A 27,856-nucleotide genomic window follows, 5' to 3' on the forward strand; every position below is an offset into this window, starting at 1 on the left:
GCCTGGCTCCTCTCTTGGGCTGGCGCGGTGGCCAAGCCTCTGAAACCGTGTGTGGCTAGAGAGCCCATGTGCAGCAGTTGGGTTTGAAAGGAGAGAAAAGCAGCAGCCCCAGACGCCCCGGAGACAGGAAAGGACAAGCTAAGAGGTGGTCAGGGTGCCACAGTGCCACGGCCCAGCCACTGAGCATCCGCACCGACCGGGTGGAGCATCTGGGGGCCGATCTCCTATTAGAGATGGGGAAACCGAGGCTAGGGAGAGGCAGGGACATGGCCAAGGTCACACAGCACCCCAGTGGCCCCAGCTCTCCCGCCGTCCAGCCATGCCCGGGGAGCTGCTGCCTGGGGAAGGCTCAGAGGACTCGGCATTCCCCCCAGAGGTCCCTGCAGTGGAGGGACAAGGAAGGGGGGACCCTGGTTCCCGCACAGGTTGCAGACATTAAGTAATCTTGAGTCTCGTGAGTAGAGTTGCCACCCTCTCCCGTAGCTGCCTGCCCTTCCAGCACTTCTCTGCTCACCCCGTGGCTGCCAGCCCCACAACGACACTGTGATCTCAGTCATGCCCCTGCCCCATCGTGCAGAGGGGATGCCAAGGCCAAGCCAGCACTGGGACCCTCTGTGTCCTCAGCTTTCTTCCAACCAGTGTTCTCTAACTGCTGGGGTGCTAAGCACCTAGGCGTCCCTAGAAGAGCACAACCATCCTTTGTTCTCGTAGTAAGCTCCCCGTCACTGGGGTGTGCAAGCTGGAGCTGAATACTCATTGGTTAGGGAGGCTATGAATTTGGCCTCTGGTGGGAGGGTTGACCAGATGTCTCATCACCCTCCCACCCCGTCCCTCATAATTAGGGAGTAGGGAATGGGGTTGCTTGCTCCTATCAGGAGATGATGATTCTTGCATGAAAGAGGCTGGGTGAAGGCACTGGGACAGGTCCCTGTATGAGGCCCAGGGTTCCACATACTGGCATTGCTCAGACCTGCTGTCCAAACTTGAAGTGTGACTCAGACCCGCTTCTGGGGCAGCGTCTTCCAGTGCCTGCTGCCTTCCCACTGGGCCCAGCCTTCAGCCTTGCCTGTCCTGGCTCCCGTCCCACCCCACCTGCGCCACCCAGAAACCTTTGCTCAGCCTTCACCCATTGGTGTCACCTCTTCAGCAAAATCTGCCCAGTCTCTGTGTCTGCCTCCCCTGGGGGTCCCATTGTCACTGAACTGGGGAGGGGGACAGTGTGCAGGGACATAGGTAGGCCTGACTGCAGGACACCCGCCCCCCCGCCCCCCCACACACTGCCTGAGCGCTTCAGTGGCCCTACCACACAAGTGCCGGCTTGGAATGGCAGGATGCAGGCAGTCAAGTTCTCAGTGACTCTTCGAAGAACTGAGTGTATGTGGCCTTCTGATCTAGTACGATTACAGTTCACACCCAGCAAGTGTCTTTTAAAGCATCTACTCCGTGCCCGACCTTGTCACGGGGTCTCACTTGTATCAGCCCATTTCATCTTCGAAACCACAAACCCATCCGCTAATGTGTATGAAGGCTCTAGAAGCGTAATATCAAAACAGTGATGTCAGCCGCACGGGCCAGTGGGACCCACTGAGAATGCTGCACCCCCCGCCCGCTGCTGGCCGCGGTCTTTCCCGTGACTTGGGCCCTAGTGTCCCGACAGCTTGGCACTTTGCGCGCGCAGATGGCCTGGGGGGGCGCGGGGGGTTAGGGTGCTCAGAGGGGACTGACCCCGTGAATCCACGCGGGCTGTGTGGACGGAGATAGGAAGGCTTGCGAAGGGGTCCTGGGACCCGGTACATGCGTTTGGGCCTCATCTGCTGCCTCTTTAGAAGGAAGTCCTGTCAGGAGGGCGGAACAGTGGCGGAGGCACCTGCCGGTCCCCAGCGCCAGGGGCTAATGTGAGTCTTCGTTGTGCTCAACTGAGGTGGATCCAAACAAGAAAAAAGGTGGTGAGTTGTCCTCATTGGAGGTATGCAAGCTGCGGCAGTCGAGAAGTCTCCCGTGCCTTGGTTAGGCGAGGTGCCCTGGAGGGCCATTTTAGCTCCAGGACTCCCAGAGCCAATGACTTTTTTTTTTTTTTTAATTATTATCTGAGGACTTAGTGAAAGCTATCAGGATGGTAATATAGGTTTGGAAAAATGCTCAGTGCCAGGCTGTTTTAATAAAGCCAGTTGCCTCGGGGTATTATGGGAACACTCCATTATTCGGCTCCTCCAGATTCGGAACTAGGACCAGGTTTTGGACTTGGCCAAGGGGCCTGAGGATTTGGCGTGAAACAGGAAGGAAATTCAGAGTCTTATGGCCAATCCAGGAGCGCTGGGGTCACTGTCGGCCACACTAACTTGGGAAGCCCTGAGGTCAGAGCTGAACTCCTTGTTGCTTTGGACAAGTCCCTTCCCCTCCCTGAGCTGAAGGAGTTTGAAAGAGTCCGGAAAGCACTTTGGAAATTGTAAGGGTTGGGGGCCGGGAGGAGGGGCTGAAGCAGCAGTTCCTGATTGGCTCAGGTGCATGGACCAGCTGAGGGCCAGCCTGCCGCTGGGATGGGTTCAAGTCCCAGCTCTCAACTCCCTAGCTTCCTGGACCTCTGTGAGCCTCAGTCTCCTCCTCTTTAAAATGGGAGTGATGACAGGGCCAACCTCCTAAGGCAGTTATGAAGGTAATTCTGGAAAGTGTGTCAATGTCATACAGCTAGTTTCCATTTTCTCCTTTGGGGATATTGAGAAGCCACTCAGTATTCCTAAGGCCTCAAAGTCCAAATAGAAATGCCAGCTCTGTTGATTTTCTCATTCAACAAATATTTATGGAGCGCCTGTGATGATAGCAAAGGAGCCACACAGACAAAACGCCTTGCCCTCCAGGAGCTTTGATTTCAGCAGCAGGAGACCCACAACAAAAAAGTAAACAAAGAGCATTTCAGTGAGTGCTAAAAAGAATGCATCTGCCCTGGTCGGTGTTAAAGGTGCTTTACAATGGAAGAACTCTTCCGGAAGGGAGAGGAGAGGAGCCCCCTCACCCTCATCTGGGCTCCGGGAGACCTAGATTCCAGTCCTGGCCCTGCTGGCTTCCCACTTGCTGTGCAAACTTGGGCAGTTTCCTTCCTGTCTCTGATCCTCGGTTCTTGTTTGCGAAATGAGACAGCAGGTATGCTCCTCCAGCTCAGGTGCCCGATGTGGCTGGGCCGTCTGCCCTGTGGTGCTGCACTGAAGTCTGCTCTGCCGTCAGAGCTGGGGTCCCTGCCTGTCCCCTCTGTGTGCCACACCACACATACCTTTCTACTTTAGATGTGATAGGTAACCTGTCAAACAGAAAGGCGAAAAGACAGGCATGCAGCAGCTTCGGGAGAAATAAGAGGAACACACACGTTGTGAGACCACCTCCCGGGCCCCGAGACAGAGCGCTGCCAGAAGCCCCCCGCCCCACCCCATGGGCTCCCCCTCAACTGTTGGCCCTCACGGATGCTCACCATCCTGACTTCTGTGATAATATTGTTCTTGCTGTCACTGTCTTACCACCTGTCTGAGCAACTCTTCACCACATGGCCTTGTTCTTATTGTTGACTTGTTTATACATGGACTTAGGCTGTAGATATCTGTTTGGGTCTGGCTTCTTCTCAAAGTCACAAGGAGCTGTTGCTTGTCGTCGTCACGGCTGTGTAGTATTCCACTGCGTCGCTAGGCCACGGTTTATTATCCAGTCTCTGTGATGGACACACAGGGTGTCTTCAGTTCGGGGCTGTGTTCTTGAACCTGCCCACGTCCTAGTGCACGTATGACCTCCTTTCCGGCATCTGTCTGGAACTGGGCCACACAGGACGCACATGTTCAATGTCATAGAGCAGACCAACACTGTGGTCCTTCCGTCCCGTCGCCCCCCACTCCCAGTGGCACCGCCTATTGTCAGTCTCTGCCATTTTTGCTCTCCTGGTGGGTGTGTAATGGCTTTGATCCGCATTCCCCTGACTGCTGATGGGGTTGAGCATTTTTCGTAAGGTTACTGGCAGTTTGGATCTCCTCCTCAGTGGCTGTTCAAGCTTCTTGCCTACCTTGGGCTGTCTTTGTTTCCTTGTTTGTTTGTTTGTTTTTTTAATTAATTAATTAATTAATTTATGGCTGTGTTGGGTCTTCGTTTCTGTGCAAGGGCTTTCTCCAGTTGCGAGGAGCGGGGGCCACTCCTCATCGCGGTGCGCGGGCCTCTCACTATCGTGGCCTCTCCTGTTGCGGAGCACAGGCTCCAGAAGCGCAGGCTCAGTAGTTGTGGCTCACGGGCCTAGGGCCTAGTTGCTCCGCGGCATGTGGGATCTTCCCAGACCAGGGCCCGAACCCGTGTCCCCTGCATTGGCAGGCAGATTCTCAACCACTGCGCCACCAGGGAAGCCCTGTTTTCTTGTTGATTTGGAGGATTCTTTACGTATTCCGGATTCCAGTCCTTTGTCAGTTGTATGTGTTGTAAATATCTTGCATTTTTCACTTTTCCTGGGGTCTTGGAAAGAACATCTTAATTTCAGAGTTCTTAATTTCTATCAAATCTATCTTTCACTTTATTTTTGTTTTGTGTTTTAAGAATCCTTTCCTACCCTGTGGTCATGAATTCACCTTTTTGCATTAGATCTTTAATCTACGAGGAATTGATGTTAGTAAAGGGCGTGAGTTAAGGGTCCCATTTCGCACACGCACGCGCACGCACGCACACACACGCACACGCACGCACACCCCATTTCCCAGCCTGCCCAGCGCCGTTTGGTGACATATGTGTCCCTTTCCCCTACCTGCCCTGCCCGCCCGGGGCAGGCAGGAGCCCAGGACCGCAGGCTCTGGCCTGGGAGCCCCGGCAGGGACAGCCCCCGGGGGCAGGGCAGGGCGGACAGCCCTCCCCCACTGGACCAGCTGCCGCTCCTGCCAAACAGGTCTGTGGGGCCCGTCACGTGTCCAGCTGGCGGTGACTCGGGCTCTGGCGGATTAAGCAGGGGCTCAGGGCTTATGACCCGCACCGTCCACTGCACAGACCCCCGGGAGGGCCGAGGGAGCTCAGCTCTGTGGGCTGCAGAGGAGACCCCCAGAGGCCAGCGAGGCTGTGCTGTTTGCCTCAGGACACCCCCAGCCGGGGCACTGGAGCAAGGTAAGAGAGGGCCGGGGGGCCCTTGGCTGTGACTTCCCTGCCCAGCTCTGGGAACTTCTGTCTGGAAAATTAAATGTCCCCCCCCCTCACTCCCCCGCAAGCTCTTTCCATCTGGGTCTATTGGGGGAAGCCGAGAGCCAGGAGGTGGAGGGCGGCAGCCGAGAGCAAGGACCTGCCGGTCTCAGGCCCCTGTGCACACTCACCCAGGCTCACACACACACGTACACGCACCTGCCCACCAGCTCCCGAGGGATTCCGCATCCTCTTCAGTGACAAGGGCCTGCCCACTGCGGGGGTGGGGGCACTGCCAACCTCCAGTCCGCCCTCCAGATCCTGGTGCCTCTCCCCCCCACCCCACCCCCACCACAATGGCCGGTACCTTCGTGCTCCTGGAGTCTTCAGGGCAGGGAAGAGGGGGAGGAAGTGGGTGTGTGCTGAGCACCGTCTATGTGCCGGGAACCTCCCCTTGGGTGATCTTTATTCCAACCCTGCAAGGGAGGGAAGATTCGCCCATTTAATAGATGAGGAAACTGAGGCTCGGAGATGGGCTATGGCCCAGCTGGGGCCCGGGCTGGGAGGACGGTCCCCAGCATCTCAGCAGCCTGCCCACATGACCCCAGAAGTCGCAGGCCCTGCTCACCCCTGCCCAAAGGCACAGTCCCTCTGGCGCAGAGCTGCTGCTCCCTGGGGCTCTTTGAGAACTCTAGGTCCTTGCCGGGGGGCATCAGGGCGGGAACAAGAGCCAGCGGCTCTGGGCCCAGCTCAGCCTAGGCTAGTGGGTAAGACTTGGGCTCCGTCTCCTCGTTTGTGCCATGGCGGGGGTGACAGTAGTAGGCCCCACCTCTCCAGGTCGCTCTGAAATGCCACCGTGCATGAAAGGGCTTCCAAACACGGCGGCTCCCAGCAGGCACTCGGGCACTTAGCTTTCGTTTTTACAGGGAAGGTCAATACCTGAGTTCACTGCGTCCTCTGAATTTCTGAGCTCCTGTGCATTTCTTTTCTTCCTGGGCTTCATGCATGCATTTATTCCTATGAGTTTAATACTTGCTTAGGAAATACAGGCACGTGGTAAAATGTTCAGCATTATAAGAGTATACAATGCAAACGACGTATGCCCCCCGCCCCCTCCCCGGAGCAAACAGGACGAGCATTTTGGGGGTATCTCTGGTCATAAATGTTCCTATGTATATATTTGTTCCTCTGCCATATTTTAAAGAGAGCACCCAGCAGCTTGCTCTGCCCCTATCCTGCGGCTTCCCTCTGGGCCTTTAAATCCACCCCCTCGGTTAGAGAGCCTGACGGCTGCTTTCCTGCAGAAGGCCCGCATATTTGTGGATGCTGGCACCAGATCTTCCTCGTCAGCAGGACTTGAGGGAGGCTGCAGCCTGGCACGGGGCAAACAGGGGGATTGTTGAGCCGCAAAGAACGGTCCCTCTGTGCCCAGTGAAGGCCCCAGTTGGAGGCCGGCTCCCCCTCCCCACTCCAGCAGATCTGGGTCTGGAGCAAGGGTGGAGCCTGGGGACCTGGCTGAGGCCCAGCCCGCTGCCCATCGGGTGACCTTGAGCCTCCTCTGGGCTCCCGACTCAGTGCAGAAACCCAGGGCGCGTGGTGGCCCCAGTGAGAGGACCGAGGGTCTGTCTTCTTGAGGACCCAGCCAGCCACGCCTCACCCATCCGGCCCAGGGAAGAAGCGCATGACGTAGGCTGGAGTTCTCACTGCTTCCTCTTGAGCTTTGATGGTGCTCTCCGGGAGACAGTCGAGATCAGCGCTACGTCTCACTGATACGTTCTCTGTGGGCCTTGTGACTCCTGGACCTGCCGGCTTCTTATCTCTGCCAGGGAAAGCTCCCAGAGGGCTGGAGTCAGGGCTTTATCTCTCCCAGCCTCTGAGAAAGGAAAGCAGCAGGTGGCCACATGCGGCAACATATCCTGTGTGCGTGACTAGGAGGCTTCATCAGAAAGGCTCCCTGCCCCCTTGAAGCAAGAGCAGGATCCACCGTTGGTGTTGGGAGGGTGGCCGGTCACCCAGTGGGGCAGAGCTCCAGGCGCTGCCCGTGTGCAGATGTTCAGGTTGTGCACTGCACAAGAGCAGTTGGCAAAGGAAGAATGCACTGGTACCAAGCCACAGGCCTGAGAGGCTGTGTCCACCAGAAGAGGGCGCTTTTTCCAAATTCACACGCAGGCCCTGCATGCTCGCTGGTGAAGGAGAGGTGCCTGCTCTCCACTTACGCGCTCTGCTCAGTTTTCTAGAATCTCCCTCCAGGACTCTGCTGGTAACCCCAGGGGAAAGGCAGCTCCAGACACTCTCCTCTGTCTGTGGGAGCAGCTTGGGTAAACCCAGCCCAGTGGATCCTCAGAGGGAACGGGGCCATGGCTCAGAGTAGAACTGCATCCACATTGCAGCTCTAGCTGCTCCTGGTCAGGACTCCTCAGCAGAGACCCTCCACGTTAGCATCTGTTAATACACTCCCCAGAGCTCAAGTACGAAGGACCCTTACCTCTGTGCCCGGCCCCTTGAGCAGGGCCACTTTATTTATGAAGGCATGTTGATTTGGGGACAGGGACTCATGTGAACTCATCTCATGCACAAATACTTCTCCAGCACCTAGTGTGAGCCAGGCTGGCAATAAATGCTGAGTCCCACAGACGTGACTTTTATCCTCACGGAGCTGTCCAGTGAAGGAGAGGGAAATGCCCCCACGAACAGCATGGACCAGGGGCTGGGAGGACTTGCTCAGTGGGGCCTGTAAGGAGGTCAGGCAAGGCTTCCTTGAAAGTGGAGTCAGGGATAAGTAGGTGAAAAGAGAGAGACGTATGCACCCGGCAGTGGGAACAGCACGTGCAAAGGCCCAGGGGCAGGAGCCAACTTGCCGGGTATGAGGCTGGAGACGAGACGGAGGGCAGAGGCAGGCAGAGGCCGAACCCACAGGGGCTTGTGGGCGTGGTGAGGAGTTTGCTGCTTATTTCTTAAGCAGCGAGGAGCCAGGGTTTGGAGCAGGTCAGTGACTTGTTAGATAGAAATGTCGGTGAAATTGGGTTTGAGTGCTGGCTCTGCTTCCTGATCCAGCTGCCCTCCCGCTGTGTGATGGGGGTGGGGGTGGCGGGGGGGGAGGGTGTCTTAGGTTGTGCCGGAAGGAGGAGATCTGAATGAGGAAGCTTACCGTGGGGTCCAGAGGCTGCCTCAGCTGCTCCTCTGGGCACCTGCCCCGTGGCTGGGCACCTCCCTATCCAGGAGGCTTGGGGCTGGGAAGGCCAGACTGCAGTTCTCCAGCAGGGCGACAGGTGGCGCCGGCCCCTCAGAGGTGACCGGTGGGCTGGCCCAGCAGGGACCAGCGCAGGTCAGGTGGGGTTGGGTCTAGCTCTGGTCAGGCCGGGGCGGGGCCACGCTTCCCCCTGGCCTCACCCGCACCCCAGGTGGCACCCAGACTGCTGGTTCGGTGGCTCCAGCCCGCAGTTGCCAGCACCCCGTCTTTCATCCCCTCCGAGGACCATCCATCAGCTGTGACCTGAGCTGACGTTTTAAGCCGATCTAAATTTGCCACCAAGCCTGACAGGGGAACAGCTGGGTGAAACCACCCTCTGCAGGGGAGTACTGCGGTCCAGATCTCCGCTCTGCAGCCTCAGCCAGTGAAATGCAGATAATGAGGTGCCCCCTCCCAGGGTGGGCGTGCGTCAGCACACACTGAGTGCCCAAGGAATGTTGGCCCAGCCAGGGCTGGGCACCCAGGAGGCCTGCAGGGCCTGGCAGTGCCTCCCCTGCTCCACCGGGGCCCCCGCACCTGGCATGGGGGCTGGACGCACAGGGAGCCGACATGTGTTGAATGAAGACGTGCCCTACGCACCAGAGGCTGAGTCCCAGAGTGGGAACGCTCACACCTGGCCCATCGCTGGTATCACATCCCAGCTCCCCGAGGCTGGTGTGTGATCTGGCATCTTGGGCAAGTGGTTTGGTCCTTTTGAGTCCTATTCCTTCTGTAAGATGTGAACGGTACCCTCTCTGTAGGTGGGAGGGTTGCTCGCCCGATGGGAGTCCCTTGGAGCTCCCAGCACCGAACTGGTGCTCAGGGAAGGGCAGCCACTGCCACTGGGAATGCAACCAGCCATCCCTGCCTCGGAACCATGGGTGGTCACTAAGGGAGACCAAGGGCGGAAGCTGGAGCCACGATTGCAAGCAGCCCACAGCAAGCTGGCTGACCAAAGCAAGAGGGAATTTACTGGAAGTAGCGTTGTCCCCAGACTGCCCAGGAAGGACAGGAAACAGGCCCGTACACAGGGCCCCTCCTGAGGGCAGGAGGCAGTTTCCTCTAGGGATGCCCCCTGGAAGGGGTGCCTACTTGTCTGTGCTTGGGTGCCCGCAGGCAGGGCCGAGCCCCGTGAGAGGCCCACCGGGTGCAAACGCCCCCAGGACGGGGCACTGCGGGAGGGAAAGGAGGGATCCTAGAATAGGACGTGGCCTTGAGGGAAACCGCCCAGGTCCAAGCCCAGCACCCCCAGCACTGGCTCTCTGTCCCTGGCCCCCGTGCACCCCGCTGTACTCGATATGGGTTCCTCTTCACCAGCGTGATAATTACTGGACACATCACTGACATTGAACAAATTGTTGTGTGCTTGTAATTACAAATTACGTTTCTAACACTCCAGGGGTTTCCAAACCTTGATATCTGTGCTATTAACACATAAATTACAGTCATTTATGGAAATTACCAGAGAGACCAGAATTGTCTGTGGATTGTGTTGTGTAAGAGGTGCTCATTGGTGGATGTGCTCCAGGAGCCTGGAGGGGCCCGGTGTGGGCCTCGAGCTTTCCTCCTGTTTCGTGGGGTCAGATTCCATTCCCAGCCCTAGACTTTTTTTTTTTTTAATCTATTTATTTTATTTATTTATTTTTGGCTGCGTTGGGTCTTCGTTGCTGCACGTGGGCTTTCTCTAGTTGCGGCGAGCTGGGGCTACTCTTCATTGCGGTGCACAGGCTTCTCGTTGTGGCTTCTCTTGTTGTGGAGCACGGGCTCTAGGCATGTGGGCTTCAGTAGTTGTGGCACGTGGGCTCAGTAGCTGTGGCTCGCAGGCTGTAGAGCACAGGCTCAGTAGTTGTGGTTCACGGGCTTAGTTGCTCCGCGGCATGTGGGATCTTCTCGGACCAGGACTCAAACCCGTATCCCCTGCATTGGCAGGCAGATTCTCAACCACTGCGCCACCAGGGAAGCCCCCCAGCCCTAGACTTTTCGCGCATGGACCCCCAGGTCGGAAGCCCAGCTCTGCCACGACCAGCTGAGTGACTTCCAGCCACTGACCTCTCTGTGTCTCAATTTCCTTATGGACTAAATAACGGGACTTGATGAGTGATTCCTAGAGATAGCGGCCGTCCAGCTGCAGGCACCCGCCTCCACGCAGGAGGTGCCCCGGGGGCCTTTTCTCCTCTCTCACAATGCAGGGGGCGCACAGTGAGGCAGCAGCCAGGTTTTGTTCCCAAGAGGAGGGAGGCGACCAGGGCCCTGGAACCCCGCCTTCGGTCCCCCTGGCACCAGGCAGCCCTCCCCAGCCTTACGTTGCTGTGAACTCCTTATGTGCTTCAGGGTGTTATTTCTTGCTGCAGAGAGTGTACTCTCAGATCCCTGGGTTTCTGGAAGTGTAAGACCCAGGCCACAGGTGGGCATGAAATGATTCCAGGTGAGCCATAGATGCTGCATTGGGTGACACGGAGCCTATCATACGGACCCGGGAAAAAGCTATTCCCCTCCTGGAGTTCTTTTAGCCCCTCCGATTACACTGAGCCCAGAGTGTTGGTCGGGGCTAATATCTCTTTAATGCCTCTTTATCACTCCAAAAAAAGCTTAATTCTATTTCCTTATTTTATAGGAAGTAATGTGTCACATGGTTAAACAGTGAAAGATATAAAAGGCTACAAGACAAACAGTGAGCCCCCTCCCAGCCCCAGCCCCCCAGAGGTAACCACCATCCAGAGATACTTTGTGTGTCTATCAGCGTGTGTGTGGGGTGTGTGTGTGTGTGTGTGTGTGTGTGTGTATTCTTCTTCCCTTTTTTTTTTAGGCACATACAGCATTCTAAGTTTAGCCTTTTCATTTATAATATATCTTGTATCTCATTCCCTGTCAGATATAAAGAGAATCCTTCTTCTGTTTTATGGCTGCCCTCTGTGACATGGATACTCTATACTTGCTAATCTCTGTTTTAAAGAAAGAGCAAGCCTCAAGCATAGGCCTTCTGCTGATAACAAGATCTGAGCAGGATTTTATAACAGTGTTTTGGTTTGGGTGATTTCTTTTTATGAGAAAATTCAATTTATGCTCAGCGAGACTGGCTTTTCACAGATGGAGCAGCTATAACGTGAGCCTGATATGAAGAATAGTATTAAGTAAGTGGTATACAGGTGCTTATGTGGTCGTTGGGAAAACTAACCTGGGGATAAATCCAGGCCAGTTCTGCCGGCTTCCTCCCCACCGACACACACCCATAGGATGAAACCCCAGCCCCATCCTCTGGCCTCGTTCCTCACAGCGCACCCATCCCCACACTTCACGCTCCCATATATGCTGTTCCCTGTACGTGGGGTGCCCTTCAGTGAATTCCCAGTCATGCCACAAATCCCAACACAGTCTTCACCTCCTCCAGGAAGCCCTCCCTGATGGCCACCCCATCAGCTCACAGTCATTCCTGCTTCTGTGCCAGGTTGATCCCATGGTTGCATTGATCACCCACTGCAGTGCCCTGGCGTAGTGCGAGATCCTCTGCAGGATCTTCTGCAGAAACTTCTGCAGATGTCAGAATCACCTGAAGGGTGAGAATGTACATTTCTCAGAATTCCCAGCTGGGACTGCGGTTGCTGCTGTTCCTGGGACCTCACTCTGAGAACTGCTGGTGGAGGGGCAAGGACACAACGTTCTCCTGGGTTCTCCTCCCGGCTCCATCATTTATGGGCTGTGTGTCTCTGGACAAATTACTTACCCTCTCTGGGCTTCAGGGCCTCCGTGAGAAACTGAGATGTGACCCCACCTTGTACAGAATTGTGTGAACGTGTGTGGAAGCAGGGCTGGCACCGACCAATGTGAGTTGCCTCCCGCCCCCTCCCCACCGAACTTCCCGAGGGCAGGGCCCACATCTGATGTGTCTCAGATGCTCTGAGACACCCAAGCTGTGCCTGGGGGGCAGCTGCTGGCCATGTTCAGGAACGCACATGTGCCGGTTATCTATTTATTCAAAGAGTGAATCAGATGGTGCACATCTCCCGCGCCCATTGATTCCAAATCCGTGGAACCGGGTCAAGCTGGTTGAAGTCTTCCTGCCACCGGGACCAGAGAAGGGGTTGCTTAAATCAATAACATAAAGAAGATTTCAGAGGGGAACGTTTAACCCACTTAAGAGAGAAGCTGTTGTTTTCGGAGCACTTAGTGGCATCCGTTTGCAAAACAGGCGTCCCAAGCACTTGTTATAAATGAACGCTCTATTCATTAAAGCAGAGGGCCACTGAGGCTCGGCTTGGCTGGCCCTTGGTAGCGGTGCGGGCATGACAGTTAAGAATCAGTGCCGCCAGCGGAGTGGTCCATGGCAGGGCAAGGCCTAGCAGCCCCCTCTCTACCCCTTTTAGTGCAGGTGGGCCCTGGTTAAACGCAACTCCTGGGAAAGAAACCCAAATGCGTCAAGAATGGTCATTCGCTTTGCCCCAGGGGTACCTCTCTTTAGAGAATCTTTAGCTGACAGGTTCCTTAAGTACTGGGCACCCTGGTTATGAGAAGCAGTGTCTTTGAAAACCAGTTTCATGTGAAGAGGGGCGTTGGCTCAGACTGAATAGGACCAGGATGTGAATGGGGAGCGCGGGGGGGGGGGGACTGGCCCCGTGGCTGGCCCTGAAGCAGGATGAATCTGGTTCTACATGATTTGTTTGTTCATCATTTATTGAGCACCTGCTGTAGACCAGGCGCCTTCCGGATGCTGGGGACACCGTGGTGACGCTTCATTCTCGTAGAGGATAGACAGTAAACAAGGGAAGATGTAACTGAGCCGGATAAACAGGCGGTGAGATGGGCTTTAAGGGGAATTAGACAAGATGGAGAGAACGGGGGTGTGCTTTACCTGGGGGCGGCTTAGGCTGTTCTCAGGCACAGGGAGTGGGCACGGGGCAGCCCTGGAACAGTCTGGAGCCAATTTCCCGGCGCTGTCCCCGAGGGAGGGACTTGGCATAAGCATCGTGGGTCATACCCCTCCCTCCCTGAGATCTGGCGGTGGCTTCTTTGTGCCACCAGCCAGGAAAAGAGGGTTGAGTGTGAGGGGCACTTCTGATTGTGTCCTGGGGCTGGCAGGGCTCCCTGACAGGGTAATTTCGGGGCTGAGGGGGCTCAGGGAGGAGACCATCACTGGTGAAAGCAGTTCAGCTTTTTGCTTCTGAATTTCTTCCTGATGTTGTCAGGCCCCTTGAATCCTGCAAGAAATCCAGCAGATGGCCATTTCCCATCCTCTTGAACAGACTCATAACTCAAGTGGCCGCACTTAGAAGCCGCAGGTCTGTTTTCTGCAGGCCCTTTCCCCGGGGCTTCAGGACGAGCAGTCCCGTTCACCTGGCTGGGCCCAGTAGAGGGACGAGGGCGGAGGGGGTGTTCCCCAGGAGTGCCCAGACTGGGGAGGGATGCGGTGAGCACGGTCTCACCTGTGGCCGCCACCCCCGTCTTCCTTCACTTTTACAACAAACCAGCATCTGCTGTGCGGCAGGGGTGACACGTGCTCTGGGGATCCAGGCTAGGAGGTCTTCTTAGAGGAGGTGATCATTCTTGGCTGTTCTGTTGACTTTGTCAGTCACTGAGCATTGTCGTGCTAGGTTTGTCACAGCTCCACAGAGCTACCCCATCCCACGTGGGGTTTTCTTTCTCCTTGCATCTGACCCTGTGTCCCAACCATGTGGTTCGATTATTGTAACCCTCCTGGAGGAGCTTTCCCAGGCCCTTGCAGGACTGTTCACCCATTTGTCAACTGTTGGCATTAATAACAACTGCATCGAATTTTTAGTGTTCATTTAAAGACCGCAAGAAAAGAGCTCCGTACACCGCCAACCACGATGGTTCCCTACCTCTGTGGCTTCCTCTGCCAGAGCAGTGGGAAGGAGCTGAGGAAACGATGCCTTGTTCTTGGCTGTGCCCCAGACTGACTTGGGGACTGTAGGACTGAGGTTCCTCATCTGAATAAGAGCTGGCTGCACTGGGTCACGGTGACTCCTTCCGGCTCTCAAGTTCTAGGGTACACTAACGTTAAGGCCGCTTTCATCTCACCAGCGTGGGTCAGGTCTTGGCCAACCCAAGTACCAGTGAGTTTTTTGTGGTTGGGACCCATTTCCCCTGGTGCCAGGACAGGTGTCTGGAACCAGGCCGATTATGTGAAGCAGTAGTCGCACCTGAGCCCCACCACTGGGAGAGCGATGGAGCGCCATTGTCCCTGCCCTCAAGGTGCCCACAGTCCGGGTAAGGGGTTCTCGCTTAGCCTAGGGGGGCGGGGGCACTGGAGGAGGCTTCAAAGAGAAGGTGACATTTGGGCTGGGCCTTGAAAGTTGAGTCGGAGGTTGCCAAGCAGATGAAGAGGGCAACCCAGGAAGTGGGAACAGCATAAGCAAAGGCACTGGGGCAGGAAAGTGCCTGGTGCATTCTGGGAGTCACTGTATGGGAGGGATGGTAGCTGGGAATGAGGCTGGAAAGAGTCAGGGGCTAGATGTCACCAAGGTAGTACCTGAGCAGGTAAATAGTCTGGTTCACGGTAAACAACCCTATACCACCTCCGGGTGACCCCAGGCTCCCAAGATAAGTTATCCCAGGGTCATTTAGTTTACTTTGTTTAGTAAGATTAGGGAAGTCCATGATTTGCAGAGGTTTCTATGAAAACTGGTTGAAATTTTAAAAATAACTTGGCACTTAATAAGAGCAGCTTTATTTACCTGGGAAATTTCTCCTGTGGGGGGCTGACTGGACTCCCAGAGAGGTCACGCTACAGAGTTCTCTGTTCTGTGCAGTGTCTGTGGTTTCTCATGGCATCCGACGCTCAGATGAATACGTTCCATGCCATACGGAACCCACAACTCGCCCACGCCCAGGCTGTATGCTGGACAGTCCTCATCCCTGCCATGCCATCCCAGCAGTGGGGGCCTGTGACCTGGGAGGTAGGACGCTTGGGTCAGGACCACTGTTTCTAGGACCTGGCCGCACGCCTGGGCTCATCCCTTTGTCTCTCTGGGCCTCAGTTTCCCTGTCTGTGGAGTGAAGGATTGCGCTGGCGGGAGGGTCACAGAGCTGTGGCTGTGACATGAGGAGGATCCTTTCAGTGATGCGAAGAGTAACTTATTAGTGATCAACAGACACTAAGAGGGAGGCTCGGATGGGCTTGACCACAGCCTGTTTTTATGGCTGTCATAGGACACAGCCTCTCACAGAGTGGCCTAAGAGGCACCTTCGGTACAGTCTGGCATTTGGGGTCTCTGTGGACTGGCTCCGGTGGGCTTCAGAGTCTTCTAGAAGATGCTAGTCCCTTGGATCGTTACGTCTATTAGGGATTTCTTCATTGCCCTGGCTTTTTAAAAAATTATTGAAAATTTTGCAAACACTGTAGTTCTAAAGTGCTCCTTCCTCCTTCCCACCCTGTGTCCCAAGCTTAGAGGGCAGAGGCGTGTCCCCAGGAATCTCTGGAACCCCCGTTTCCCTTCCCAGAGGCAACCACCAGTACCCGTTTCTTGGGTCTCCTTTAAGAAACAGTCTAGGGCTTTCCTGGTGGTGCAGTGGTTAAGAGTCTGCCTGCCAATGCAGGGGACATGGGTTCTAGCCCTGGTCCGGGAAGATCCCACATGCTGCGGGGCAACTAAGCCCGAGCGCCACAACTACTGAGCCCGAGCTCTAGAGCCCACGAGCCACAACTACTGAGCCCATGTGCCACAACTACTGAAGCCCACACACCTAGAGCCCGTGCTCTACAACAAGAGAAGCCACCACAATGAGAAGTCCGCCCACCGCAATGAAGAGTAGCCCCCGCTCGCCACCACAACTAGAGAAAGCCCACGCGAGGCAACAAGGACCCAATGCAGCCAAAAATTAAAAAAAAAGAAAGAAAAAGAAACAGTCTATGAGCGTATTATGCTACATAAGCATACTAGTGTCCTGTATGTTTTATTGTCTGGACTTTCTGTCACGATGTTGCGTCTCAGACCTTTTGCTGCAAGTGTGTACGGTGCTGCTGCCGTTCTTTTAACGTAGGGCTCCTCTGTACCGCAGTTTACATAACCAACTGACAGATGTTGCCTGTGTCCTTCTCTGCGCTCTGCTGTTACAAACAACTAATACCCTTGGACCTGCGTCTTTGTGCACCTGGGCAGGTAGCTCTCTCTGGAAGTATCTGTTCCGAACAGTGGATGGTCCCATCTTGTGGCCATCTGCCTGAAGGTTGCCTGGCCTGGCCCTATCTTTTTGATCACCATCTTCCCCATGACACGTGGACTCTCTTTCCCAGATCTCATCCACAGCCCTGAGGCAGGGAACTGGGGGTTGGCTGAACAGGCAGAGAATTCACGTGGAGCTAATGCAAAACTCCCTCAGGGGAGCTTCATTATGTCAGGCTGACAAACCTTTTCTGTGGACAACTAGACAGAAATATTTCAGGCTTGCGAGCCACAGTTTCTCTTCAACTTTGTTGTGGCACAAAAGTATCCATAGACAATACATAACGGAATGAGTGTGACTTTGTTCCAATAAAACTTTATTTAAAAAAGCATGCAGGGGGCTGGACTTGCCCCCAGGCCTTAGTTTGCATTTGATTGATTTGCCTGAGCACCTCGGTGTCCCAGCCCTATAGTGGGCACAGGGGATGCTGCAGAGAAGGACACAGGCCAGCTCTGCCTGGCAAGGACAGCACAGTTCCTCTGCCCCTGGCAAGGAACTGGGGAGCATGTAAAGGCAGTTTCTGACTTGGATTGAGGGCCAGTCAGGGTGGCTTTCTGGGTAAAGTCACATCGAAAGCTGAAACCCAAGTCCTGGCCACCAGCCAGCACAGTGGGGAGTGTTGCTTGAGGTGCGGCGAGGGCCGGAGAGAGGAACCAGACCAGGCCTCACAGGAGGAGGCCTCTGGGACACGGACTGCAAAGGTTGGCCTTTGGGGGCATGCGTGCCACATGTCTGGTCAGAGGAGAGCAAGGAGGCAGTGGAAGACGGGAGGCTGTCAGAGGCCCAGGGGATGGGGATGAAGTCAGGTTGGGGGGTGTGTGAAATGGGCCAAGGCAAGTAGGTTAGGACTGAAACCCAGGACGATACAGTGAAACTAAACATTTTCATGCCCTTCTTGCATCTTACAGCCTTGTAGGTGGGCTTCTACTCACCTCTCAAGGCCCAGCCTAAATGTCCCTTCATCTTTGGAGCCTCTTGTGGGGCAGAGTTACGGGCGACTTCCTCCAGACTATCCTAACGTCATCCCCAGGGACACTTGTCACGGCAATGTCTCCCCACTGTGCCTCAGAACAGCAGCATGGAATAAGCACTGAGGCATGTTTGCTAAATTAAAGGAAAGGGCGAGGTGAATTAGCCAGCGGAGAGGTAGCTGATGAGCCTCACTTTACAGCTGAGGAAACGGGGGCTCAGAAGCCTAAGCAATTTGCCCAAATGGCACGTGTAAGACCTCTGCCCAGTCTAGTCATTTCTGCCCAGCAGAAAAATTGGCTTTCTCTACCTCTCCAGGCTGGAACTTTTCTCACTTGCCTCACGATTCCTTAAATTATTAATGTGTGAGGAAATTAACTGAGAGCCAGAAGCAAAAGGCACTCTCTGCAGGAAGATGAAACAAAACGGGAGAATGAAGAGGCATTTGGTTTCCAGGGACTCCATCCTCTGGTAGTCCACACGCTAACGGGGAGACTCAACGCCCTTTTTCTAAATCCCAGCCGGAACTATGTCGCCAAGACTATCCTGGCGGGCGGTGAGGCCCTGGGCCTGGAGAAGTGCCTGGAATTCTTGGAGAATCCGGGTCGTGAGGCGGTCAGAGCCGGTGTCTGGAGCGCTCCAGCAGCTGAGGGGCGACTCTCTTGGCTCCATTTGTTACAGCCTATTTTTAGAGGGCAGTTCAAGTGGGGGTGGGACTTCTCCACCCTCCTCCCCAACTGGACTGTTTCAACCCTATCGACTATATCCCCTCCCATCTCCCCACCCCCAGCCAAGATGCAGCATGTGAAGGTCTTCTCCTTCCAGAACCCTATGTGGAGGGGCTTTTGCCCATCTTGATTCCAGCCATCCTAGTGGCTGTGAGGTGATACCTCCCTGTGGTTTTGATTCGTGTTTCCCTAATGACTAGTGGTGTTGAGCAAATGTTCATGTGCTTATTGGCCATTCATATATCTTTCCTGGAGAAATGTCTGCTCAGATCCTTTGCCCATTTTTTAATTGGGTTGTTTGCCATTTTATTATTGAGTTGTAAGAGTCCTTTATCTAGTATGGATACTAGACCCTTATTTGATGCATAATTTGAAAATATTTTCTCCCATCCTGTGTCTTCATTTATTTTTATTTTATTTTTTTCCGAATGATGACCTTTATTGTTTAAAAGAAAAATGCTCCCACGCGTCTGATTTCGTCTTTACTTAGGACTTTAAACGCCCAGCTGGTTGTTTGTAGAGCCGAGGCCGCCTGTGCACCCTGTAATTTTTCCAACCTCGCGGGTCGAGGCCCCGGCGGTCACGGGGTCGAACAACGCCAAAAGGCCTCCGCCGTCTCTGCGACCCACTTGGGGACCCCTGCCCGCGCAGGCGGCGCGCGGGACTTCCTTCGCGGGTCTTCATTTATTTCTAATGTAGCAAAGAAAACATCAGAAGTGACGAGGAGGCATGTGGAGATGGGCTGCGGATTCCTGCTCGGCCTCCCGCCTGGGAACCCTGGAGCACTAAACTGGCTCTAGGGCTTGCCCTTTCCCGGGCCGCAAGCAGGGCCAGCCCAGCCCTCTTCCTCCCCTGTTCCCCACCCGCCCCAGTTCCCCATCTGGGAATAATGCTCCTCATCGGGCCCGTTGCACCACCCCCTCCAAATGAAAGAGTCAGAAGGGCACAAGCGGATGCCGCTGCACGCGTGGCTTCCCACAGCTTCCTGACCCCTGCAGACCTGCCAGCTGCCTGGCCCTCCAGGAGGTGTACCTGCGGGTGGGGCGGCCCAGGACAGGTGGGGTTTTGATCGTGTCTATCTGCCTGAGGTCTGCCAACTACATTTGGGCATTCCACAAGTGTGGGTGATGGGCACTGTGCCTGCCTTCAAGGAGCCAGAGGACAGACAATACAAAAAATGTGCAAACCGAGAACAGCAAGCCATGAGTGCTTCTAGCAGGGACAGCTGTGCTGCCTGGGAACCGTGAAGGTGAGGCAAAGCCTCTCAGAGTTAACCCAGTTAAACTGAGCCTCAGTTTCCTCTTCTGGAAAGTGGGGTCAGTAATAACTCCACCTGCATCACAATGTTGTCTTGAGGACTAAATGTCAGTAAAAAGCTCTAAAATGCTAATTAGTATTACTTTAGACTTGCCGTGGGGGTCTGGGAGTTGTCTCTGGGTGAGGGGAGGGCAAAGGGTTGGGTGGGCTTAGGGAGAAAGAAGCTGCTTCCATCAGATCCTCCCCAAAAAGTCCCCTAAAGGGTATCCCCAGCCTCAGGATGGGACCCACTCCGCTATCTCCGGGGCAGGGGCGTCAGAGCCCAGACCCGCCCTGTCTGGGAAAGCAAAAGCCCCGTTTTATAAAGTGAGGCCAAAGTCAGGAGTGGCAGAGGTTGGCGCCGTTGGCAGAGTAGGCTGCAGTTGGCTGGTTTGGGGTTTTGTATTTGTTGTGCTTACACGCTTGGGAGGGACATATGGCTACTGGGGGGGCTCCGTCTTGGAGGGAGTGCGCAGTCCTCCCAGGAGAGGGCCCATGTCTGGGACAGGGGATGACGCTGCCTTGGGAGAATCCCGCTCCAGCTCGCGGCCCCGCCCGCCCCTCGCTCCCTCCCGCCCGCGGCCCGGCCCCGCCCTTCGCCCCTCCGCCCGCGGCCCCGCCCCTCGCGCCTTCCTCCCGCGCCCGCGCCCGCGCCCACGGCCCCGGCCCCGCCCCCGCCGGGGCCACATTCCTCCGGCCTGGCCTTGCGCTGCGCCAGGCGGGCGGCGGGCGGCGGGCGGCGGGCGGCGGGCGGCGGCGGGGCGGGCTCGGCCGGCCTGGGGCTCGGACTTGGGGTCGGGAGCGGCGGGGACCTGCGGGCGCTGGGCCGGGCGACCCGAGGTGGTCGCGTGGCGGGCGGGCAGGGCGCGGGCGGTCGGGTGTCGGCCCGGGTCCGGCCGCCGCTGGCCCGGCCTGGGTCCCGGGCGCCCGGCCCCGCCAGCTCCCGCCGCGGCCGCCATGTGGTGCCTGCACTGCCACTCGGAGCGGACGCAGTCCCTGCTGGAGCTGGAGCTTGACAGCGGGTAAGGGCCGGGGCGGGGCGGCCGGCTGAGCGGGGTGGGCTTGTGCGGTCGTGCGACGCGGGTCCGAGTGAGTGTGAGCGAGGCGTTGGGGGGCTCCGGGGCCAGCGCTTCCCGTTAGTGTGCGTGCGGGCCAGAAGCGGCCCGAGAACGGGGGAGGCTGTGCGTTCGCGCTCGCCAGCGACTGTCGGACGGGAGCGCGTGTGGGTGAGTGTCGTGGGGAGACCACTGGGAGTTGGTATCCGGCGCAGGCGGCCCGCAGGGGGCCGGGAGTTTGTGGGAGGGAGCGTGGCCAGCGGGCGTCTGCGCTGTGTCTGGCGGCAGGCCGGCGGAGGTGTCAGGGAGCGCTCGCACAGGCCTGTTGATGCGGGGCCCGGGGCCTGTGTCCGCTCTGTCGGGGGGGGCCCCCGGGGAGAGTGTGCGGGGCTGTACGCAGGTGCCCGGGTGTGCTCTGGCGGGTTCGCCTGGGAGTGCGCCGGGGCACCTGGGGCAGGAAGGCCGAGTTCTGTGCGGCTGCTGCTGTGTCTGAGCGGGGCTGCGAGGGGGCCGCTGGTGGGGTTGGGGGCGTCTGTTGACGTGTGTCTGGTGCGGCCCGGGATGGAGTCTGGCGGGGATGAGCGTGTGCCCCAGAGATGATCCCTGTTCTTCTTCGGGGCCTGCGGGTGGCTGGCTGAGCATCCAAGGGCCTGTGTTTATGGAGAGAGAGGGAGAGAGTGTGTGTGTGCTGGGAATATCGATTTCCTCGCTCTGCCCGCCAGCACAGCTGCCCCCTGAGCTGTCTGCAGGCCCCCCGGAGGAGCAGGGCTGTGGGGCGGAGGGGATTTGTTGACAAACTGTCTTGGCTTGTGTCAGGCCCCTTGCGGGGGGGAGCCCACCTTCAGCCGTTTGATCTCTGAGTTCAGAAATTCTGCAGTGTGTGTCTGGCACCTGCGCTGAGAACGCACGTGTGTTCCTCTCCGCGCCCCCCAACCTCACCTCAGGGGCCGGGGCCCTGGGACTGAGGCTCCACGTGGGGTTGTGGGGTGTGGTTCCCAGGGACCCATGGCTCCTTGCGTCTGGGGCGGAGGCCAGGCAGGCTGCAGCTGCAGGACCAGCTGTCTGGAGTCAGTGGCATCAGTCCGAGAATGGTGCCGGGGGGAGTCATGATATTCACATCCCACACGTGCCGGCGCCGTGCGCACCTGTCCTCCCCGTATTCCTCTGCGTTCTCGTCCTTGCGGTACCGCCTCCCCATGTTGCAGGGGAGCACACTGAGGTTGAGCCTTCTGTTGTCAGCACGAAGGCTGTGGCGTGAGTGCCTGCTGTATGCAGCCCCTGCTCTAGGCACTGGGAACACAGCAGTGAGCAGAACTCAGAGTCTTTGTCCTCCTGGGGCCACAGGCTAGCGGGGACACGGTGGTCGGCACGCTCTGCTGGCTGGGCCTCCTCCGTCGCCAGCAGAGAGAGCCTGAGGAGTCTCTCCGTCCGTTAGGACTTGTCCAGTGCCACCCTTCCCGTGGGGATGTCCGTGGCCACCTCTTCTGCGTGTTCCTACGTCCTGCATCCCTTCTCATTGGAAGTCCCTCCGTGTAGCCAATCTGAATCTTCCAGATACAGGGAAGCCTGCTTGGGCCCTTGTGTGGTCAGAGCTGGTGCTGAGCAGCTGCTCCTCCGTCTCTGCCGGGCCAGGTGCCCCGGAGATTAAGCCCTGCTCAGGCCCAGCCTGCAGCTTACCCTCGGGCCTCCGAGCAGGTGGGGCCCATTTGCTGCGGAGTGCCTGGGGGAGGGTGGGAGAGGATCAGCCCAGCCCTGGCCCGTGGAGGCTTAGCAAGGCGCTCCTTGGGCTGGCCAGCTTGCACCCAGCGCAGAGTCCTTCCGGGAGGGCCATCTCCCCTTCTCTAAACACAGAGAGGACCCAGCAGGCTCCAGAGGCCTCGGGACGCCCCCAGCGTGTAACAGGTCCAAGGCAACCTGTCCCGGCACGGCCGCGCCCCCCGGCCAACAGCATGCCTGGCACCTGTCCTGGGTGCTCTGCTCTTTGAGCCTCTCTCACCCTACCTTTCTGCATGGGCACATAGAGGCAGGGAATCCAGGGACATGACCAGAGTATTACAAGGCGAGCCCAGAGTAGAACCCACACGTTCTGATGGAGGCCTGCGGAGGGTCCCTGCCAGCCCTGCCGCCATCCTTGGGCTTTTGCCCAAGGAAGTCGGACTCTGAGCTGGTTGTGCTAATATTTACACAGCTTTGGTTCAGAAACACGGACAGGACTGCTGGCTGCACAAACAGTGTGATGACTGGACAGATAGGTCCTTCTGGAAGAGTATGGACAGGGCTCCAGGAGCTCAGTATACACGTGTGCACGTGTGCGGGTGTTATCCGGCGGGGCTCTGGAATGTGCGATCGTGGTTTGCCGGGAGAATCCGTGGGTCCAGGGCGGCTCAGGGCGTCAGGAAAGAAGGGCTTGGGGAGGCGGACAGACGTTATTCCAAACCCCAGCTCAGCTCTGTGAGTTTATGCGAGTTTCCACACCCCACGAACCTCTGTTTCCCCATCTGTGACAGGGAATGGCGCTGCTGGTTCACGGAGGGGCCCGAGGCCCTCCCAGCGGGCGTCTAAAAGCCCTCGCTGGGCTGGCTGCCCCAGCCTCGGTCAGGCGCACAGTTGGCCCAGGTCAGCTCTAGGTGCTTCCCACCACCAGGGACCCATTGGATTTTCTTCCTTCCTCTTTTGTAAATTTCCTCTGCATTATGATGACGTGTGGAATATCCGCCCAGTAAGCACAGAGGCAAGGCGACGGCACAGGGCTGATGGGTTTGGACCCAGCCAGGGGAGAGTCCTGCGGAGATAGCCCGGGTGCCCTGGAACTGTGTGTGCCTGGGGGGCGGGGGGAGGGTGTGCAAAGGCTCTTGAGTGTGATATGTCATTTGTTCTTGAAAAGCAAATCGTAACGAGTTTAAAGGCCATTACAGCTCTTGAAGAAGTAATCGGTCAGGCCTTAGAGAATCTGGCTGTTCCTACTGCGTGAGTGGCTCCTGGGGGGAAAGTGGTGGCAGTCGTGGTGGAGGACGTGGCGTGGTAACTGCTGCTCTTCCGGCTGCTGTGGCTGCACTTGGGTTGGGCGTGTGCCCCGAGCCCCGGGCTGTGGTTGGTGCTCGGCCGTCGCGGCGAGCAGTGCACCCGTGGACGTACACGCTCTCCGGCCCGGAGGGCGCTTTGTTCTCTGGAGAGACGTGTGCAGCCCCAGGGCCAGCCACGTCACACTTCCTGTGTTCCTTTATTCACTCACCAAACACTCACCAAGCACCTGCTCTGCCAGGCCCTGGGCTCGATGTAGGGGAACCGGATTACTCGTGTGAAGCCGTGAGCCCCGGGGCCTGGACCTCGGGGTTGCACAGAGCCCTGACTCTTCCCAGCTGCATGGCTTCAGATATATTGCCTCCCCTGTCTGAGCCTTGATTTTCTCATCTGTGAAGTGGGACCCCAAAGGACATTGTGGGGCCTGTGCAGCTTTGCCTGGTGACTGAGGACCCGTGGTACATGCCCAGCAAGGAGCAGCAGCCCTCGGCCCATCATTGCGTACTCCTCGCTGCTTTCCTTCCCGCTGGTTTCTGGAGTCTGCACGGGGCGCTGGGCCTGGTCCTAGTTGCTCTGACTTTAACAGCTTTTAATGCCTTATTCGTACATGGCTGTAGCTTCTCTGCTCCTTGATGGAAAGGACCATTCTTTCCATTTCATTTCCTTGGTTTGCAGTTTCCTAACACGGAGACAGTTTAATGTGAACTTAAGGCCCAGGTGTAGCCAGAGTCCCCTCCCTCTTTGTATAGATGGGGAAACTATGACGACATTGTTTTTTCCTCTTTGTTCAAAGGTTGGTATAATAATAATGATAGCAGCGGTTGCCATTTGGTGAACTCTGTATGAAGTACTTAGTTCTCAAAGCAGTTTATGAGAAAGAGCTTCTGCTGGGCCCATTTTTCAGGTGGGGGAAGGTCACATGCCTTGCCCAGGGTCACCAGCCAGTAATCCCGAGAGCTGAGCTTTGAACTCCGTCTGCCTGGCTCCGGGGTCTGCGCTCCTCACAGCCAGGCTCTGCTCCCTCTGGGACTAAATAATCTTCAGCAAAATATGTCACATCGCAAATAGAACCTTTTGCGTCTTTCCCAAACCCCGGAACAGGAGTCTAGTATCCCCTGCTGTGAGGATTCCCAGAGTGTCCCCAAACGCGCCAGCTATAGGCAGGTTGATGACATCTCTCTCCATTCTCCTAATGTCTTGACAGACCCCAGAGCTACTTCCCCAGACACTCCAGCAGGATGCTGCAGGACGCCCTTGGTCCCAAGTACTTGCCGCATTTTGAGGGTAGCACGCTTACCCCCAGGCCAGTCTCGGTGTGGCACGGGGTCTCAGGGACAATAGCCAACTGCCCCTGACTTGCTGAGGGACCCGTGCGAACGTAGCTGGCCTGGGCATGGTGAGGAAGCCCAAGGGCATGGCCTTTGACGTCATGAGGGGACACACATGCATGTGGGCTGTTGAATTCCATCCCATGGGAGGAGAGAAGGACCATTTTTAAAAACACTGGAAAATTTGAAAGCGTCCCAGCTGGGAGGCAGCCTCCTTGTCTGGGTTTCCCGAAGTGGCTGTGGTCCAGGCAGGGTCCGTGTCTGTCTGCCAGCGTGTGCACTTTCTTCCCGATGCCTGAAGATGGAAGATGGAAGCAGACGGTGTTTGCTTTTCTGTCTCTGGCTGGGAGGCTTGGTGGTGTGAGAACTGGATGCAGTCGTCCGAGTGAAACACGGTGCCTTACTGTGATATAGAAGGAGCTCAGTAGATATCAGTTATGGTCATTGTCAGTGTTATTATTTATCCTGATTATTCCAGAGGGAGGAGGCGTCCCTGGGGGCCCTGGCGTCAGGCATCACGTCACGTCCCCTTTCTGGGCCTCGGTTTCCACCTCTGTGAAGACCGCGGGACCCCCGTCGTCATTTGCTGAGGGGGGATGTTTGGTCCAGCGGCTGGGGGGCAGATACTGTAGCCTGTGACCCTTGCCCTGGGCCTCACACTCTCTGTGATCCTGGGAATGTTCTTTAGCCTTTCTGTGCCTTGGTCTCCCCATTTGCAAAAGGTGAGTGACAGTAAGAGCTCGTTACATGAGTTGATCCACATAAAGTGCTTAAGCGTGTAATGTAAACGCCTGGTAGACGGTAGCTTCTCACTCTTTCAGACTTGAGGGGTTCCACGGCGTTGTTCCTCGACAGGAGCGGATGGCCCCTCGTTTTGGCTGCGGGCAGGGCCAGGGCTGCTCGTGGTGCACAGCGGCGGCGACTGGAGGACCCAGATCGCAGCCTTGGTGAGGGGTGGCACGCCCCGTGGGCTTGTGTGTGTGCTCGTAGCCTCTGCTTACAGCTGAGGATTGAAACCTCCCACGGAGGATGGACAGTGGAGTGTTTTGCCCGGAGACTGGGAAACGTGCAGCTGGGCACCTGCAGGGAAGGGGAAGGGCTTGGCTGGGTTTGATGGGTCTGGAGTTGGCACAGGTTTGATCCAGACTGGAATGGGCCACAGAATAAAAATGGTAATATCTGACATTTGGGTGGTCTTTGAATCTGACACACACTTATCCTATTTGAACCTCCCAAGAGCCTTGTCAAGTAAGTAGCTGGTATTATTCCCATTTTACGGACAAGGAAACTGAGGCGAGAGAATGGAAATAACATATTCAAGTTTTGTACAATGTAGATTTGGTCTTCAGGTTAAAGTATATCTTTCCCCCTCCCTGACCTTGTTGTGGCGAGGGCTTGGGCTTTCAAGAATGGAGGATGAGGTAGAGGCAGGAAGGGGCGGGGGGCAGACAGGAATGTGTGGGACCCCCCCACCCCAGACCAAACAGCAGCCCTGGGTTCTCACAGCAGCCACGTGTGGAGAGCACAGAGTCCACTTCGCAGTGGGCGCGGCACCCTTGCAGCTCTGGCTAGTGGCCTGGCATCTCACAAGCATGTTTGCTGGCCTGGGAGGTCACCCGGGAGGCCACCTGGCGTGAGAAGGGCCCTCCAGGTCCCCTCCCCCACGGAGGGGCTGGTGGCAGTTGTTCAGGAACTGCCGGCTGCTCCCGGGTTCTTATGAATCGGTCTTATTTCCCCGTGTAGACCCTGGACAGGTCCCAGGGTAGCTCAGTGCCGTGCTGGGGCGGGAGAGGAAGTGATTGGGAAACGGCTCTTTCCTCCGCTGCCAGAACGGCGAGGTGCGGCCCTGCAGATTCAGCTTCTCTGCTCCCTCCGGCCTTGACTTTCTCAAAGCCGTAAATTAAATGTGCAGGCTTTGGGTTTTTTTCCCCCATGCAGTAAAAATGGCAGAATGGCCCAGGAAGATGATAGGCCTTGATGTGGACAGCAGATTCTTGGCACTATTTTAAACTCTTTCTTATGGAAAACTCCAAACATATACGAAGTAGAGAGAATGGCATAATGGCTCCCACGGGCACTTTTACTTCCTTGCTCCCGGATTATTCTGAGGCAGATCCCAGACATTTTGTTGATTTTAAATCAAGGACCTGTCGTGCGGTCAGCCTCATGTCTGGCAGTGGAGGGGTCGTGTGGCCGGGGTGGGTCCCTGGGGCACATCCGCGTTCCTCCAATGGCCCTTGGCTGTGGTGGCCCAGCCTGGGAACCCAGAGCCTGGCCCCGTTTCCGGGCCTTGAGACCCGAGTGACGCCGGCCCCCGGGGGAGGCCAGGCCTGCGAGGCCCCTCCGTCAGATCATGGGGTGGGATGCGCGAGGCGCTGGCCTTCACCCCGCAGGCCCCCAGGCAGAACTGGGCTCCCTGCTCAGCGTCCCCACGGGGCCCCGCCTGCTGCCCCGGGGCTGCCCTCGCCCGGTGGTGGGGTGGCAGTGGCCCCTGCGCCCCTGTCCCCCCACACGGTGGCCTCTCATCTCGCCTGGCCTCTGGGTGGCCTGACACGTGGCCTCCAAGTGCTCTTTCCTCTGGCCTAAGAGACATCCACGCCCACCACTGCAGCTCCGTCCAAGCCCTCGTGGCCAGCCCCTCTCCCACCCGGGCCTCTACCAGGCCCTCGTCCCTCCTCTCTGTCCTGCAGCTTGTAACCTGGCTCCTTATGGCCTCCCCCTCCCCAGATCTCCCCGCCCGACCCTGGCTCGGGCTCTGGATAGGAGGCTGGAGTCATCCTGACAGCCCCCGCCCAGCATTGTGTCTCAGCCTGGCACACGGTGGGTGCTCAGGAAATGTGAGTTGCTCTGGTCCTCAGGAACATGTTAACATATCACTGTCACCACCCCGGCGTCTGACACAGTGCTGGGCGCACGGAGGGCCCGCAA

At 56.9% G+C, this 27,856-nt stretch overlaps 1 protein-coding gene across 6 annotated transcripts in view; it reads left to right on the forward strand.

The window, feature by feature from the left end:
- The window catches only part of IQSEC1 (IQ motif and Sec7 domain ArfGEF 1), a 334,212-nt gene that overhangs the window by 246,281 nt on the left and 60,075 nt on the right, over positions 1–27,856 (forward strand). For 2 of the 6 annotated variants that reach the window (XM_059940477.1, XM_059940475.1), the window contains exon 1: positions 20,404–20,546. The exons of 3 other annotated variants lie outside the window; for them this stretch is intronic. In XM_059940477.1, the coding sequence (XP_059796460.1) occupies positions 20,482–20,546 (65 nt within the window). In that variant the 5' untranslated portion in view covers positions 20,404–20,481. Of the gene's footprint in view, positions 1–4,962; positions 5,113–20,403; positions 20,547–27,856 lie in introns of those variants that run through there. One more of the 6 variants, XM_059940478.1, reaches the window with a different exon arrangement.

Source organism: Balaenoptera ricei, chromosome 11 (genome assembly GCF_028023285.1).
Source record: "Balaenoptera ricei isolate mBalRic1 chromosome 11, mBalRic1.hap2, whole genome shotgun sequence".
In the NCBI taxonomy this organism is placed as follows: Eukaryota; Metazoa; Chordata; class Mammalia; order Artiodactyla; family Balaenopteridae; genus Balaenoptera; species Balaenoptera ricei.